We start from the raw sequence: 16,985 nt of genomic DNA, 5'->3' as shown, positions 1-16,985 counted from the left end.
TTATTTGTGCTACCTATGATACAATGCATCCTTGAACTACATAGCTTAGACCCCTGGGACACAACCTATCCTTCCTAGGACTATCTATTGTAGCTAAATTCGTTCCTACATGTAGCTAACATACAAACTCATTACATAACTGTAGGGTTATTCTGCTATCATGATTAATTCTTACATGTGCTGGTTGGCATACTATAATAATTATGTGACCAAATTTATTAGCACCGTACAAGCCTGCTACTATCTCCAAGACTTTATCATTGGCTAGCCATAACTAGCACATTCCCTGCAGCATACTGATAAGGAGTATAGGTATATGTACTGTAGAAAAGCATAATAAATAGAAGTGAAATCACTTGAAGTCAGTTTTTGCTTACTCCACTCCTCACACTGTTCATTTTAGTAGCAGACTGCAAGTTTTCTGAAGGCCCTTGGCCAGCAGGACTCAATAAAACCAACCTCAGAATGTGTAAAAACCAAAAAAAATGTCAGTCCAGTGATTAGTTACACCCCAGAAAAACATGTAAGCTAATATTTTCTGGCAAACATAATAAATAAAATAATTATATGAGACTCAATAACAATACTCTACAACAAGTATGTACAAGCACATAGCTACATACATGGTGACTATTGTTGTAGAGCATTAGCTATTATCTGGTTTCATATTAAGGTTTAATGGTCACTTCTTTGTGAGATAATTTTGTTCCAGGTTACCTGCAGCATCAAGATGAAATTGACTCTTCATTGCATCTCCTTTCTGTAGATAAATTTCTGCTGCTAACTGATGTGCTTTTATGCATACACTGTACTCATATTGTGAAGTGTCAATTTTGCTGGCCAGCTCATCAAATGCTACATCATAATCATCAACTTCTCTGCTCAACAATTTGATTCTTTCCTTGCCTGTGGAGGGAACACCAAATTGCTTGTCGTACAGCAAGCAGTCTAGGTGAAGTTGGAAGGCTTCAGGTAACATTCCAAGATTGCCAGCATAGATCTTAGCCTTGTCTACAAAAATGTCAGTAACATGTGGATTGTGCTGCTGGAAAAATGACTCATGAGACACCTTAAGACCTTGGTCCATATACTCAATGGCTGCTGTCCATTTCTTCTGGTCTCGTAGAATGCGTGCCATAAACTTGTAGGTCCAAATGGAAGTGCGGTAAGTACCAATTACTTCAATCACTTTAAATGCTTTCTGTAAACATTGAATGGCCTCGTTGTGCTTATCTGTGCACCTATATGCTTCAGCCAACTCACCTAGAACTATAGAAGTGTCTTCATGTTCATTGAGGCCAAGGTTAACTAACATCCGATATGAAGACAAAAAGCATTGGATAGATTGCTTGTACTGTTTCTGTCGTAGCAAAGCTGAGCCAATGTTATGGTATAACATCATTGTTTCTGGGTTTTCACCCAAGCCACTTTCCTGAATGGCCAGCGCTTTGTAGTAATGGTCTACAGCAAGTGTAATATTTTCTTGTCCTGTAACTCCTAACATTCTGTGTGCAAACCCCAGTAGCCTGCTATCAGGAGAATTTTTAACAAGCCATTCAATACTTGCATTTACAAATTGAGGGGCGTTCTTAAAATTCCTCTGGACAAAATAAAGGAGACCTACAAGCACACACAAACGTGCTTCTTCCAAATTGGTGATTGCAGTAATTTCTCCAGCATAGGTTTTCATCTCTTCCAGTGATTTCCCAACCATTGGACCCACCCTTGTGTCTCCTTTGAGACCAAGTACTATGGTATGGAGTAACTGAAAAAACAATGACTGCAGGGAAGCATACCCATGTAGTTGCTGGGCTAAATATTTGCAATTGCTCAAAAAGTTGATTAGATTTTCATGACCTAATGAAACACGAAAGAAAAGGAAAGATTCCTTTAACAGTTGAAGGACTGTGGTTTGGTGCTTCTGAGGGATAGGCCTGTTCAGGACATAGACAATGTTCATCCGTTCATCATCAAAATTTTCTAAGGCACGTTTGGCACCATCTTTAGACCAGTACATGTTACACAACTGGTCGGACATCTCAATGTAACATCTTGTAAATGTCTGTTCTGAATTCTTCCATGTCTCATCTAACTGTGGGTCGCTGGTAGAAGTGTGCTCCAAGTAGGATTGTATTAGTGGATGAATTTGTAGTTGTTGTGATGAAGGATTGTAATCTAACAGACTACGATTACAAAGACTTTGAATTGTACGCTGAATAGTTCTTCTAGTTGGATTGTTTTTATCTTGAAACTCCACCACGTCTGTTAAAACTTTAATGGCAATGGTCTTCTTGAAGCAACCTGGGAATACCCCTAAAGCAGTTAGCACTTTAGAATGATCATTGTTCAGCTTGTCAAACGAGGTCTTTATCACTGCTTGAACTTGCCAGTCGTTTGTAAATGCATCATCTTGCAGCATATCCATTTTGCCACTTCTAGATTTCTCCAAATCTGAAATTAGTTCAACAGATTTACAAATACCTTCATGTAACAGAGATCCTACTAATTTGAGAGCCAATGGCAGACACCCACACAGAGTAGCCAATTGATTCGACTCCTTACTGTCTACACGAGGTGATAATTTACATATCACTTCAGAAGCGCTCTCCAAGTCAAGTGGTGACACCAAAATGTTTTTAACTTCTAACGTGGGGTCACCAAACTTTTTGCGCGAAGTAAACAAGAAGTAAGTGTTCTCAGATGTATTCTGTATTTCTTGAATCAAGTGGACAAACCCAATTTGGTCAGCTTCCAACAAATCATCTATGTTATCCATCACAAGCAACAATCGTTCTTCACGGGGCTGCAGTTGTTTGATCCAAGCTAGAAGCCTCTTCTTAGCATCAGTTTGATCAATACCACCCATAGACAACTCCTTGAGTATCAGCGATGGAACATCACTGACATTTTTGATACTTCTCAAAGGAATATAAATAGTGATCATGTCAGAGGATGTGAGAATAATTTCATGAGCTGCAGCAATGGCTAGTGTAGTTTTGCCTATACCAGGGAGACCAGTAAGAGTCAAGAAGTGACTTCTGCCTTTAAAATTCATAACCACTTCAGTAATCTTATCTTGTCTGCCCACAAATACTGAAGGCTGGCTTGGTAGTACATTGCAACATCTTTTCCCTAAAAAATATGATAGCACCAACTAATTATTTATTTATTGTTAATCAGCAGGACCCTCCAGGGGTATAATGCTGATGTGCAATTACATGTGTACAATTTCAATTAGTTACTTAACTACCACAACATTTGTTTACGTTTCTGGTGATGAACATGTTCTGCTTCTGAGTGTGCCTTTCGTTTACCAAGGACAAGTGTTGGAGTTTCTTGTTTGTGTGATACAGTCATAACAGCTCTGTCTGCTTCCTGTTGAGGTAAACAAGTCACAATGCAACTTATGCATACAGAAAATTAAATTATATCACCAAGTTTACATAACAAAGCCGCAATATAATTATTTTCTCCGTGCAATAACCACATATCTCCGTATGTCATAGTTAACGGATTATTTAAATACGTAAGGAGCACTGCAAACCTACCTCTTCATCACTATAGAAACTTTGCTCCAAAATAAGTGCTAATTCTCCGTGTGATAATTGACCGCTTGACTCCTTTAGACACTGTAGGAAAGCTTCAAATTCTTTGTGAGTACTTCCTTTGCTCATAAGCCTCGTCAAGAATGTCGCTCCGTAACTGAACGAGCGTCCAAGGCGGTGGATGGATTGGACAGCCATTCTTGTTCTGATACTAATCCCTTAGCATACAGATAAGGTAGTAATTCACTCAAGTTTACTCCACTTAGCAACAGATCGATATGTCTTGAGATGGTTAAACCGTGAGGTGAAAATTCTTCCATCTTCAAGTGACCACAGTAATAAAGGGGAACACCCAACTAGGTAAACGTGCGTAATTTGATAATATAATTAAATGTAATAATTATAATAAAAATCGTGCACGTGTTTTAATGTGAATGATACGTGCATGCGACTGACAAACTGCTGTCGATCATGTCGATTGTGATCGCGTCAACCTGGACTGCCTGGTTCATTAAGTTAAGACTTTTAAATTTACAGTAGCCGCTACATGCTAACTGAAGTGAAACTAGCTACAAAACACTACAGCAAAGGGAGTAACTAGCCACGGGGGAAAAAGGAAAGTCATCATCTAACCATGCAACAAAACACACCATGAAAAATAAGCATTAATTAACTAAGGCCACTCCAAATAAATTCTCTGTTTCCAGTCCACCGCCCGCATCTGGTTACTATCAGCTCTAAATATTTCACTTCTTCCATTATTTTTATTCTTGCATACTGACAGGTTCACTTGAAACACTACAGTGTCAGCTCACGTGTCAGCAGTACTATCAAGTCGGCACAAACTGCTATTTTTGCTAGTACTGCTGACACGTCTGGGGACGAGACTATATTTTTGCAACTTAAAAAGGAAGGAACAAGCATAAGCATGCTTTTATGCAGCTTTTTATGGTTGTGCCAGGTAAATAATGGCTTCAAAAGCTGCCAATCTTATAATGAAATAATGGAAATGGACCGCGCGCCCGCCCGCCCGCATGCAAATAAAATGCTTGAGTCCAGGATGGGAAACAGAGAATTTATTTGGAGTGGCCTAAGAGTTCAGCACGAACCTTGTAGAGCCCAATATCATAAAATCATCCTGGCCGGCATTGTTTGTCCATAAACACACTGAAAGTTGTTGATCAGTGCTGTAAGTTCCCTCAGCAGCACTGATACCACCAGAGGTCATCAACATAAGCTTTCCAAATTTCGATCTTGGCTTGTTGTCAGGCCAGCGACTTCTTTACTAACAGAGTTGTTAATTATTGTAATTCCCTACCCAGTGATGTGGTCTCCACAACTTCGGTAGCAGTTTTTAAGAAACGCCTAGATGATTTTTGGATAGATATGCATGGGCATACTCAAAGGCCTGCGGCCTAACCTATAGAAGACTGGTACTGCTATGGTAACTGCCCATTCAAATAATAAGTTTCTCCTAGACACCTTGGGTGGAAAACCACTACGAGTAGTGGTAAGATCAGTAATATGGATTTAAGAATTGACAGTGCTATTGTACTAAAGCCTAATTAAGTTGATTAAGTGTTAATCAGAGACCACATCAATAAGTTAGATAGATAGATAAGTTAGATCAAGAGTTCATAATATATATATTTAGATATATATGTTATGAACTCTTGGTTAGATTGATAGATATTTTTAAATTCTACACAACTGCTGTAATAAAACTGTAGTGTTGTAGTTGCATTGTATACATAGTCTCCTGCAAGGAAGAACGGCTTTATAGCTGATACAGAACCTAAACTGAGGATGAGGACCAACACACTGGTCACAAAAATAAAGAAGTTGAGAAAAGGGGGCCATAGACTGTTGTGACAGATGCAAGCAAAAGCCAGAGATGGAATAGCTAACCAATCAAATACACGTAGTATTAATAACTAAGAGGATTGTCAATGTTGTATCTGATTTCACAGGCCGAGAGTCCATACTAGAACAATTGCTTGAGCAGCTGAATGACACATATGCTGACTTTTGGCAAGTCACAGCTAGTTAGAGATGAAACAAAGATTAGGCTATACTCTCACTTACCATAATTACATGAATAAGATATAGTTTGATAACAGCTTGTTTGCTGATGCTGACAGATGGGATCATTGCTGGATCACATTGATGGATTGTTGTGTAACTCACAATGCTGGTCTGCACTGATGGTACTGTTACACCGAACTCTTGTTTACTATAATACTATGAAAGTGATCATAATATCTTGTAAACTGTACAATTAGGGTCACACTACGGTTAAAGGAATGAAGGTTTCACCTTTCGGTAATGCAGAAAGTATGATGGAGATTTTGGCAAACCTGTTGTACATAACGTTGAGTTCAGTGTGCTGTTGAGATTGTTCAAGATTACTCCATTGATATATATAACTTTCATGATGACAATTTTTTAGTAGTGTTGTACAATTCAAGCAATCAAGAAGATTTTTGTAGCTAGCTATGTACGCTGAAGTTGAAATAGTATATAGCGGCAAGCATCCAAAATTAGCCAAATTGTGCACGTGCACTTTTTCATAAAGCATGAAACTTTCCACATAAACAGTATTCCTCATAACATGTATTTTTGATATAGTGCCATTGCAGATTTGACCTTTGTGGTCATTTTTTGCACAAAAGTTTGACTATTTCTGTCTTTCCGCTCCGGCCCTGAGGCATTAATTGATCTCCCTGAGGTATTAATTGGCATGTTAAAACATGGTACCAAAGTAAAGATTTTGTTGAATGAAACAACTTGGCTTTTATTTGAAGTTAATAGGTAATTCCATTTTGAAGTTTTTAACTGCAAAATTCTTTGAGCTACCTGTCCTTAGGGTGTAAATTACCCACTGATGGGGAGCCAGTAAATTATCTCAAAATTCATGGGCAATTATCATAACTTTGGAATGAAATCACCTATTAGCTGCCGCGGTAAAGTTGTTTCATTCAACAAGATCTACCACGTTAATTAGCTAATGCTTCAGAGAGATAAAGATGAAAATGATCAAATTTCTGAGCAAAAATGGCCATAAAGGTCACCAAAAATCAAATCTGTGATGGCACTATATCAAAAATTTATGTCACGAGGAGTATTGCTTATGTGGAAAGTTTCATGCTTTATGACTAAAAAATGCATGATTATTGTGCTATGCTGTTACGCTAAACTGGATCCGTTTGAAAAACGAAGAGTGGATCATAGTTTTTTCATGAAAGAATTAACATTTCAGCCAACCAGATGATTACTGGTGACAGTAAAAGTGTCAACAACAGACCATACAAGTTTCCCGGTTGTAATGGATATTGTACTTTATGGTTTACCCATGTATAAATCCCCTAGGAAATGTAAGTTATGGTGGGAATTTTGGTTGACCATAAAGATTGTTTCAGGCATTTGATTAAATGATAGTTTTGGCAGGTCAAGCAGTACTACAAATGAACCACATTTTGCAAGAATTACTGACATCCACGAGTTAGGCCACTCCAAATAAATTTTCTGTTTCCCGTCCACCGCCCGCATCTAGTTACTGTCAGCTTTAAATATTCCATTATTCCGTATTCTTCCATTATTTTCCGGTTATTCTTGCATACTGAAAGGCTCAGTAAAAGCCATCTTGAAATAGTGTCAGCTCACATGTCAGCAGTGCTGTCAAGTCGGCACAGACTGCACGTTTGTGCTATCGTTTTTGCAACTTGAAAAGGAAGGTACAAACTTAAGCATGCTTTTATGCAGCTTTTCCAGGAAAAAAATGGCTTGAAAAGCTGCCAGCATCATAATGAAATAATGGAAATGGACCGCCCGCCCGCATGCAAATATGCTTGAGTCCAGGACGAGAAACAGAGAATTTATTTGGAGTGGCCTTAGCTATTGAAGGCAGCTCAACGTGTACATACTATAGATGAAAGTCATCAGAAAGTGTTGCAAATGACGTAATTGTTGATTCAAAGACTAACATTTTACGTTTCGGGGGTGACTCGAACACACAGCACTGAATGACTTTCAACTGTACTTCATTATTTCTAAGGGAATTTCCCATTCACGTGATCTCCAGTAAAACACGCGCGTGTTCAGTATTCTACCCTAGTAAACTGCAGTCCTTCTAGAACTTTCCTTTACCAAAACTTTTGTTGATTCACGTTATGGATGAGGGCACACACGTTGAAGCGATGGAATGTGATTCGTCTTCACCCATAGATCCCGAGTAAGTTTTTTTAGTGTACTGGAGCACGGCGTTTACGTTTGATCTCTTTTCTAGCCTTGCTGAGAAACTCAAACAAGAAGGAAATGAGGCGTACAAGTCGAAGGATTACGATAAGGCTAAACAGTTTTACACACAAGCAATAGGTACGTGATCCTTGTCTAATAACGGGGATTCACTATGAAACTCACAATTTAAATTTTGTGCCTAACCATTCCTATCAATGTTATCCTCCATCTCCCCCCTCCCTGGCGTAGTGGGGGAAATGGTGGGGATTTGACTTTTTGAAAAATCTAATTCTCCACCCACTGGGGAACAACTAGTGGTCAAATCTCCATGTAGTATTGCTGGAATAAACTTTAGGAAACAGATCAATTCTTATAGCTCGCAAGCTAAAGCAAACGCCTAAAATTTCGAACGGTCAAATGTCCCACTAGTGGGGCAAAGTTTCTGATCAAATCGGCAAAAATCCCCCACTAATCCCTTAGTAAGCCCGGGAGGGGGTAGTGGGGCTTAACATTGATAGGTGCATAACTGGTTACAAAGTTTCTATTACGTGTTGTGTATAATGTACTAACCCATGAACATGCCAGGCCATAGATTGTGAGTAAATACCAGGTTTTGTGTGTAAAAAGATAGCCAGTCTAAACAGTATGTTATCATTAACTAATAATTCTGGCTACTGAACACTGCAGTGTCATGGGGTAGTGTTTCATCTTGAAACTGGCTTGTGGGCTGCTTTACCAGTTTCTGGGAATTGAAATTAAACCATTAAATCAGTTGCAACGATGTATTATTTCATAATTGGCAATCACATACATAGTAGCTCACAGCAATCAGTCACTTTAACGTTTTGTTCTTTGTGAAGACAGGGTCTAACAATAAAAACCTGAACATTATCTTATTTGTCTGCTCAAGGGAGTTTGTTTTGTAGCAGTAGACTAAAGGATACGTGAGTTATGGGTGTTTGTTTACATCATGTTGGAAGTGATTGTATGCGATCGATCTTCTTCACTGATTTCATTTCTATGTAGTGAAGAAAGGTGATAGAAGGAAAAACTCACCCAGTAATGGGCTTTTCTATTCATAGCAAACACGATGGTGCAAGTTGCAACTCTGTACTGCATTGCGTTTGTAAGTTACAGCCGTTTTTGTGAGCGCCTGCAATATATTTTCCCAATACTTGCTGTGCAAATCGTTTTTTCTGTTGTTGCTACTTTGTGGGGTTGTAACTCCAAAAGTTGTTAGCATACAAGGCTGAAAGTTGGCCAGAGCATACACTTGGCTAAGTAGATTATAAATATTCAACAATAAAGAATTTGAAAGATGCGCCATTATTTTGCAGATCTGGTCACATATTACCTACCCAAGGTGACTTTCAAATAAGCCTCTGTATGCAAATGGCCTCTCAGTGACATATTGCTCTGCCAGATTATGTATATGGGTTGTTTATATTCAGTACAGATACTCAACTACATCTTATTATACCCACTACCCAATGTGGGGTAGCATGAGGTTTGTATTGTTAGAAGATTGTAGCATACTAGTTTTAGAGGGAGGAGGGAGTGTCTAGATTATTGCATTAAGTGCTGCTATGAGATACATTTTAAGAAATCTTCTTAGCCAGTGTGGCTGTAGACATGTGCCAAGTTAGATGAGTGATCAATGCCGTGGTTGATGTTTGCATTTATGAATAATTTCAGCTGAAAAATTTCTATAGCAGTATTTTTTTTTACTAGAGGTACACCAATATGACTTTTAGCCAATATTTCGATAGCTGATATAAAATAATATAATTATTATGCTGATAAGCAAAGCTGATCCGATATGGCATAGCATAGACATTTCTCTAACAATTTAGTTATGAAGTGACAGAGTGGGACTGTTACCAACAGCTGACGTTACATAAACAGGCGTTGCTAGGATATTACTAGAGCACAAGTTCCCATACATACATGTTCATGTATATTGTATCTGATGCTTGTTTACACATGTTACTGATCCAGCCAATATTGCCAATAACCAATCCGATTATTGGTGCACCTTTAATTTTTACAGTAAAGTGCACGTGTATGTTTGCAACCTTCACTAGTTTGTACATGCACTCCACACTAGATACCTGTGAATTGGTTGGAAATGTGTCATGTATTCCTGCTGAAGACCGTTCATATTGTATAGTAGGTCTTAAGTTTGTAGACCTTCAAACTTAAGATGCTTTTCCTAGGATTGGTACTATAATGCTTCACAACAGATACAGTACCTGAAATGTACAAGACAATATAACTCATTGCTGTACATGAGTGGGGTTTATGTATGACATCACATTACAGCAGATGATTCTCCAGTTAAGAAACTAACTGATATGGATTTTACTGGGTTACTGGTTTTCCCATGTTCCTGTAGTGCAAATTTTCAGAATTGATCGTACGTACACTTTTTTGACCAAATGTATGTGTTGTTTACAGAACATAATCCCAACTGTGCTGTTTACTATGGCAACAGAGCAATGGCACTTATTTGTTTAGAGGACTACCCTAATGCACTAGAAGATTCCCGTACAGCTGTAAAATTAGATGAAAAGTTTGTAAAGGTTAGTATCACTTGTTTGTCATGTGTTAGATGGTTGATAATGTCTGGTAGGGATATCTAAGGGCTGGCACCTGTCATCTGGCATTGGGGGATCCCCAACCAGCACTCAATGCATATGCTAAAGTGTTAGAATTTGAGAAGCAAAACTCTGATGCTTTAGGAAAGGTTGGTAGTTGTGTGTCCCTTGTATAGTAAAATTTTAGGGAGTTAAATACATATATTCTGTGACTTGTTTGGGTTGACGTGCACTTTTGTTTGACAGATAGATCAAACCAAACAGTTACTGAAGAGTGTGGAAATGGCAAGCAATAACTTTGAAAAGAGTGACTTTAGAACGGTATATGTTTATGTTGAGACGTGTTCGTGTGCACATACTAAGCATACAAACGTACACACACGCGCGCACACACTTCACTTGATTGTGCACACTGATTCACTAGTAGTATATAATTTACTCCACTGCTATGACTCACAGTCCCTCTTCTACTGGAATAAGTGTTTGGACTGCTCCCCATCTTGTCTCCTCTATAAGATCAGGAAGGCAGAGACACTAGTGTACTTGGAGAAGTATGGGGAGGCCAGTGTCATCTGCAAGTAAGTGATTGTGGGTTTGGATTCTGTACAGTTAGCATAATTATAAGATGGAAAATAACTTTTTGTGAAACAAAGACGGATCATTGGCTTGACATAAAGTTAAATAATAATATCTACACAGTTTTGTTCTACAGAAAAGAGTACATGACTACATGTGCTATGAAACGATGAACAGGCAGTCATCTTTATGAAATTTCCACTGCATTCACAATTCCGTTTTGTAGTCATGTGATCTTTTGTGTACCAATGGAATCACATGGTGACTAATGGAATTTAGTTAACAGCGTGGGACAAAGCACAATGGAGAAATGGCTGCTCAATCAATTGGGTGTAGAGTAATGACCGATAATTGTAGAAGTTCTACTTTCTTTGGGCAGCCTAACAGCAAAGGTATTCTTTGAACAAAGCGATGCTTGGTGCCAGGGAAATTCATGGCAAGCAAAGGCTTAAGGGAGTTTGTACAGGTTCAGGTGTTAGTGCCTAATTGGGTAAGATCATTAATTTTGTGGAACTTGACGGGAATCCATTTATTTAGTCACTAAATTTGGCTTTTAACAGACAGTAACAATTCCACTTTCCAATCCCTTTAAGTGTTGCTGGTGTTGCTTATAATAGGCCTTGGTCTGCTTGTTGTATCCAGACCTACTGATCATGGTATTAATCCTTTCTTATATTAGTAACATGCAATGAAACAACTTTACATTTTCAACACAATGAAATGAGATTGTGGAATTTTGGTCAAGTGATATCTGCTAATTTCCTATTATTTACAGTGAAATATTGATGAGGGACCGCTCCAATGCTGATGCCATATATGTTAAAGGGATCACATTTTATTATCAAGATATGTCAGATAGGGCAACTAAATGTTTTCACCAAGTACTGAGATTAAACCCTGACCACAGACCATCTCAAATAATCATTAAAGTGAGCTGTGTTTATTTTGTTTTGTTGGTTGTCAGAAATTCACAACCGTGTGTAGTGTATGTGTGTGTGTGTGTTATAGAAGTTTATTGTGTGAGTATACTTGTCATGTAGAGTGTTTGTGTAGTATAGTGCGTGCGTGCGTATGTACATACGTACATGCGTGTGTGTGTGTTCGTATGAGTATCTGCTAAAGTTTATAATGGCGAAGAGAGTATATAACACGTTAACATTTCTAACATTTAATTATCAGAAATAATGCATCATTTAATTTCGATTTCCAGAAACTAGTAAAGCAGCACATGAGCATTTTTATCTACCCCAGTTTCAAGATGAAACACTACCCCATGACCCAGTGTTCAGTAATCTGAATTATTGGTTAATGATATCTGTTAAACATGCTATCAAGTACACACAAAACATGGCATTCGCTAGGAAAATAAATTTTATGTGTTAGTAGTACCAAATCATTGCATGGAAGTAAAACAGTTTCCTTACCACATAAAATATAGGTATGTCCGTATCCTTACCACAATTAATGTAGCTGCACATTGATGAGTGTTCAAGAATGTTCAAAAGCTTTACTGGACAGTGCTCCTTCATAGCTAGATTACAATACACTCAAAGTTGAAAATTACTATGACCTGTGTTATTAGCCCGTCATACGCAGGTCTCACAGAGTTACCCTTGAAGATATCAGCCATGCCCTTACAACAGCACTGTGCTGCTGGCTTGATGTGTTTGAATGCACACCCCTCTTTTCTGGTATGATATTTGTCATTAAATAGTGGAACGGAAGCCATTTAACTTCTGCTTCTACACGATCATTTGATACAGGACCGTACAGCATCTCCTTTCATGTTTTCTCTTGTTATCTATGTAGACTGTGTATTGCCACAATTTTAATACTGTTCTGTCTCCAATAGAAATCAAAGCAGTTAGTATCCAAGAAAGAGGAGGGAAATGCAGCATTCAAGGAAGGTCGCCACCAACAAGCTTGTGACCTGTACAGTGAAGCACTCACTATTGACCCATTCAACAAGATCACTAATGCCAAGCTCTTCTGCAATAGAGCACTAGTGGAATCTAAGGTGACCATAGTGATGTGGTGTGTAGTAGTCAAGTGTTGTGGGCATGTAATTTTATTTTTTAATTCCTATTTCTAATTTGATCATTGTGAAATACTCTGTACTAGAGTCAATGGTCAGCAAGTTCTATTGGACAGTTTCACTGTACACTCTAATACTAATGTGGGAAACTGTTGACAGCACACAAGCAGTTAAGGCTGTGTCTGTCCTCAGTCCATAGCATAAACTTTTGTTATGCACTTTCACATTTGAAAAACAAATGTCCATGCCAAGAGTGATAATGCTTTGCATTTTTTGTTACAGGGTGTACATACCCTGAATCGTTGTTTATGGCTTGGGTACAAACGTAGTTGTTGCACCTTAATTGTATGTCAGGAGTGACAGTGAACCACCACATGAACACTCAGTATTTACTCCTAGTATTTAAGTGTAGGGTAGTCTCACATGGCCAAACCACTTGTTCTTCCATAGTGCTTATCAATTAGGGATCCAAAAAAGGTCTGGAATAGTTAGCACAGGCAACCAGCATGGGGAGTGTTAATGAATTCCAACAAGTCTTCACCCATTAAAAAAAACTTAACTTTCAGTCTAACTTATTCTTAGGTTAATGTTTGAAGTAAAGCATATTACATCATTCTACTTGTGATGTAACAATTAAGGAATTAAAATGATACCAAAGGGTTTTCCCAATTGCTACATGGTGAGACCAAAACTAGCTGTGTAAGTAACTTTGTGGTAAGGAAACACACACACACACATCCTTTGCATACCTTCATAAAATGATCCATAACTCAGTGGTGGGTGGTCCTATCAACTGGACATGTGCTTCAAAAGTTACAGTGCTTTGTTGTGTATGGCACTTGTGTTTAGATCTGTTTTCTGGGCTATGCAGATTTATGGGTTAAGGTGTCCAGTTAAATTACTGTACACATTATTGGAAAGTATGAAAAATTGTTTGACTGGTCCATTTTTCATTGTTTATCTGCCAAATCCTTCATCCATTACAAATCTGCATTAACTTTTTCTTGCCAAAATCCTATTGCGGCAAATTTGCCAAAGTTTTCTCCCGCCAAACTGAGAAATACACACAGAAATATCTTCACAGCTGAGCTTTATAGTCTAACACAAACAGCTAACCAGTAACTGGTGGTAGGGCTTCCAACACAGAGGTAACTAACCTCGTCCAACACTACAAGTGTGATTATTCTCCTCTTTCCTTGTTGAGTTCTTTAGCCCAGAACTCCTGGTTGCTACACCTAGCCGTGACAAGTTCTGTAAATTTTCTATCTGGTCATACATGGCTCACGTTATTAAACTCACAATCGAATTTAAATCAATAATGGCAAGAATTTTGAAACATGGAAATGTGAGCCGCTGTTGCACATCATTTCATAACAAGTAGTTACAGTGTTCATTTAACTGTCTCCAAGTAACCCAATGAACAGACTTTTGATCAGTGTGTAGTACCTAGTGTTGCCATGCATACCCATTTTGTGTAAACACCGATTCTCCAATAGTTCTCTGCAGGTTTATAGGTTAACTAATAAAGCAATTGAAACAAAATTTCAACTTTAAACACTATTGTCCCTTAAAATTCCTAGTCATTGTTATGCATTTGTGTTTTTAATTAGATCTCTGCTCTTATGATATAGTGAGTTTTATGTACAAGGTCCAAAATGAGACTAAGCTGACCTCACAAATATTCTGTTATAAGACACTCAGGCATTGCAATCCTTTACAATAACTGGTAGAGGCTATTTCAGTTTCTTTGCAAAAGCTGGACCTCGTCCATAGTGTAGTAATGTGTCCGAGAGGTCTTAATATGTGCTATACAATCTCCACACAGCTGGGCCTGCTTGAAAAGGCAATAAATGATTGTAGTGAGGCTATCAAATTGGACGACCAATATCAAAGAGCCTATCAGAGGAGGGCAAAATGGTAGGTGGGTTGCAGTCCCTATTATGTAGTCATGTCACACCCCTTATAGTTACCAGGACAACAATCAACACGAAGAAGCTGTAAGAGATTTGGAGCGACTTTGTCAAATGGATCGTTCTAGAGGTACAGCATTGTTGTCTACATTAATCACATATCATACAGTATGGTAGTACTGTATAATAAGGGTCAAAGATTTGCACTTTTCAAGTTTGGCAGTATTGGCTGGACATAATCGAGCCCAAATGTTGCTCTAATTTCAACGAAACACTATGGAATTTTAAGCTTTCATTTAACTGAATTTCTACGACTGCTGAGTAACTGATGCCAGAACACTATGGGCTTGATTTCGTCACTGTTTGGTGTCACTTAGGTTTCGGTCATGCCTTTTCTTCTGCCACAGCAGCTACAATGTATGCATCATGGACTAACCTTTCTTCACTACCATAATTACCATTTATTTCTATGGTTCCTACTTGAATTTAAAATTTCCTTGTACTTACAGTTATATTGCTGGTTCTTAAATTTGTGTACTGAAGAAACTAACGTCTTAACTGAAACCCTTTGCCCCATCAGGCTTTGTGTACATTCTTTTACTCTCAGAAAGAAAGAAAAACGAAGACTTGGTCTTTTAATTTCCCAAAATGTTGTAGAGCAGTGGCACTATTCTTTGCTTCACATGGTGTAGTGTAGTTTTACGAACAAGCTACTGAGTGTTCTCTTCTGTGATTTTGTATGTCTGTTTCAGAAAATCGAGAATCACTTCAAGAAGGGAAAAGACTATTGAAGATTAGTAAACGGAAAGATTACTACAAAATACTAGGGGTGAATCGATCAGCAACAGATGATGAAATCAAGAAGGCATACAAGAAGAAGGCGTTGGTATACCACCCTGACCGTCACTCTAGCGGGTCTGAAGAAGACAGGAAAGAAGCTGAAAAGAACTTTAAAGAAGTTGGAGAAGCATACAGTGTTTTGTCAGACAAAAGAAAACGTACTCGTTATGACAACGGACAAGACTTGGAGGAGATGGGTGGCATGGGAGGTAATGATTTCTAAATGATTTGTAAAAAGTTGTTGAGTGATTAATTTATTTGTTTTTATTGTAGATTTTGATCCCAACCAAATATTTCAAACGTTCTTCAGTGGCAGTGGACCATTCTCTTTCAGTTCAGGTACGTAAGGTGTTTCATTTGTAGACAACAGCCTCATGACAATTGTGCACTCTTGATGAGAGAAATATTGCCACATGTAAACTTAAACTCCTAAAGTAGTTTATGACCATTGGAATTTTTATATGGGATGTACAATATAGGGCTGAATTGCAATTTGCTGCTTATACTGTACATGCAACTGGTGATTGTTCTATTAGAGTGGTTTGCTTAGTGTGACTGCTCTAATAGAGTATTTAAAGGATTCAGGCACACGTGCACATGCATTCCAATGCACAATAGACTCATGGGTAGGTAGTAAACACTTAATTGTCTTATTTACTGTATTTCTACTTATTTCACTGTTAGGTGGTGGAGGTGGAAATCCGTTCTCATTTGGATTTCAGTTTTAGGAAGATAATTTATAGTATCTTATTTTGGATGAAATTGTTTTCATTCTGTAAATAAACTATATAACATACACACATTTGTTTTATACCGTACCATCTGTTTAGTAATTGTGTTGTAATGTACTAACTTATTTATTTATTTATGTATGCACTCTGTACTGCTAAATGGAGTATAGAAATTTAGAAGTACATTGCAGTGGGGTTGTAACTAGAGTCACTACTGTTGGATCAATCTCGAGTGTTAATTTTGTGACCGGATTTTGGAAAATCAGTCTTAACGTCACATGCTGTGTCACCACTAAAGTACTTGTGCACCTGGTAAAATATTTCACAGAATTTGGTACTTGTAAAATTGATTGGAAGCTTGGATGCCTCATTTTAATCATAAATATTTGAACTGTAAAAGATGTGATGGTAAGGTCGATTTTCCAAAATCTGGTATTTCACTTAATTATTTTACTTCATCCTTCAAATTGGTGTGCATAAGTAGCATGTATTCTATCGTAGTTCATTTTTTTTCC

At 38.0% G+C, this 16,985-nt stretch overlaps 2 protein-coding genes across 2 annotated transcripts; one reads left to right on the top strand and one right to left on the bottom strand.

The window, feature by feature from the left end:
- Positions 1–548: 548 nt before the first annotated feature.
- On the bottom strand, positions 549–3,906 carry LOC136240761 (uncharacterized). Its single transcript, XM_066031797.1, has 3 exons — positions 3,549–3,906; positions 3,267–3,375; positions 549–3,132 (listed from the first exon to the last, which is right to left on the bottom strand). The coding sequence occupies exons 1-3, from the start codon at positions 3,741–3,743 to the stop codon at positions 683–685; spliced, it is 2,754 nt and encodes a 917-aa protein (XP_065887869.1). The 5' UTR covers positions 3,744–3,906; the 3' UTR covers positions 549–682.
- A 3,710-nt stretch (positions 3,907–7,616) lies between these two features.
- On the top strand, positions 7,617–16,630 carry LOC136239796 (dnaJ homolog subfamily C member 7-like). The gene is made up of 13 exons (XM_066030548.1): positions 7,617–7,776; positions 7,831–7,919; positions 10,239–10,363; positions 10,414–10,527; positions 10,625–10,699; positions 10,838–10,956; positions 11,730–11,883; positions 12,807–12,971; positions 14,815–14,906; positions 14,956–15,029; positions 15,652–15,948; positions 16,013–16,078; positions 16,424–16,630. Exons 1-13 carry the CDS (start codon positions 7,715–7,717, stop codon positions 16,465–16,467), a joined length of 1,476 nt encoding a protein of 491 aa, XP_065886620.1. The 5' UTR covers positions 7,617–7,714; the 3' UTR covers positions 16,468–16,630.
- Positions 16,631–16,985: the final 355 nt, after the last annotated feature.

This window comes from Dysidea avara, chromosome 12 (genome assembly GCF_963678975.1).
Source record: "Dysidea avara chromosome 12, odDysAvar1.4, whole genome shotgun sequence".
Taxonomy (NCBI): domain Eukaryota; kingdom Metazoa; phylum Porifera; class Demospongiae; order Dictyoceratida; family Dysideidae; genus Dysidea; species Dysidea avara.
The sequence above is the reverse complement of the archived record's forward strand: the minus strand, read 5'-3'. Positions and strand labels throughout refer to the sequence as shown.

Coding starts and splice junctions, on each gene's coding strand:
- LOC136240761 (XM_066031797.1), bottom strand. CDS start 3,743: ATGGCTGTCCAATCCATCCACCGCCTTGGACGCTCGTTCAGTTACGGA. Junction 3,376..3,548: donor GTTTCTATAGTGATGAAGAG/GTAGGTTTGCAG, acceptor TTACCTCAACAG/GAAGCAGACAGAGCTGTTAT. Junction 3,133..3,266: donor ACATGTTCATCACCAGAAAC/GTAAACAAATGT, acceptor CATATTTTTTAG/GGAAAAGATGTTGCAATGTA.
- LOC136239796 (XM_066030548.1), top strand. CDS start 7,715: ATGGATGAGGGCACACACGTTGAAGCGATGGAATGTGATTCGTCTTCA. Junction 7,777..7,830: donor TCTTCACCCATAGATCCCGA/GTAAGTTTTTTT, acceptor TCTCTTTTCTAG/CCTTGCTGAGAAACTCAAAC. Junction 14,907..14,955: donor TATCAGAGGAGGGCAAAATG/GTAGGTGGGTTG, acceptor CACCCCTTATAG/TTACCAGGACAACAATCAAC.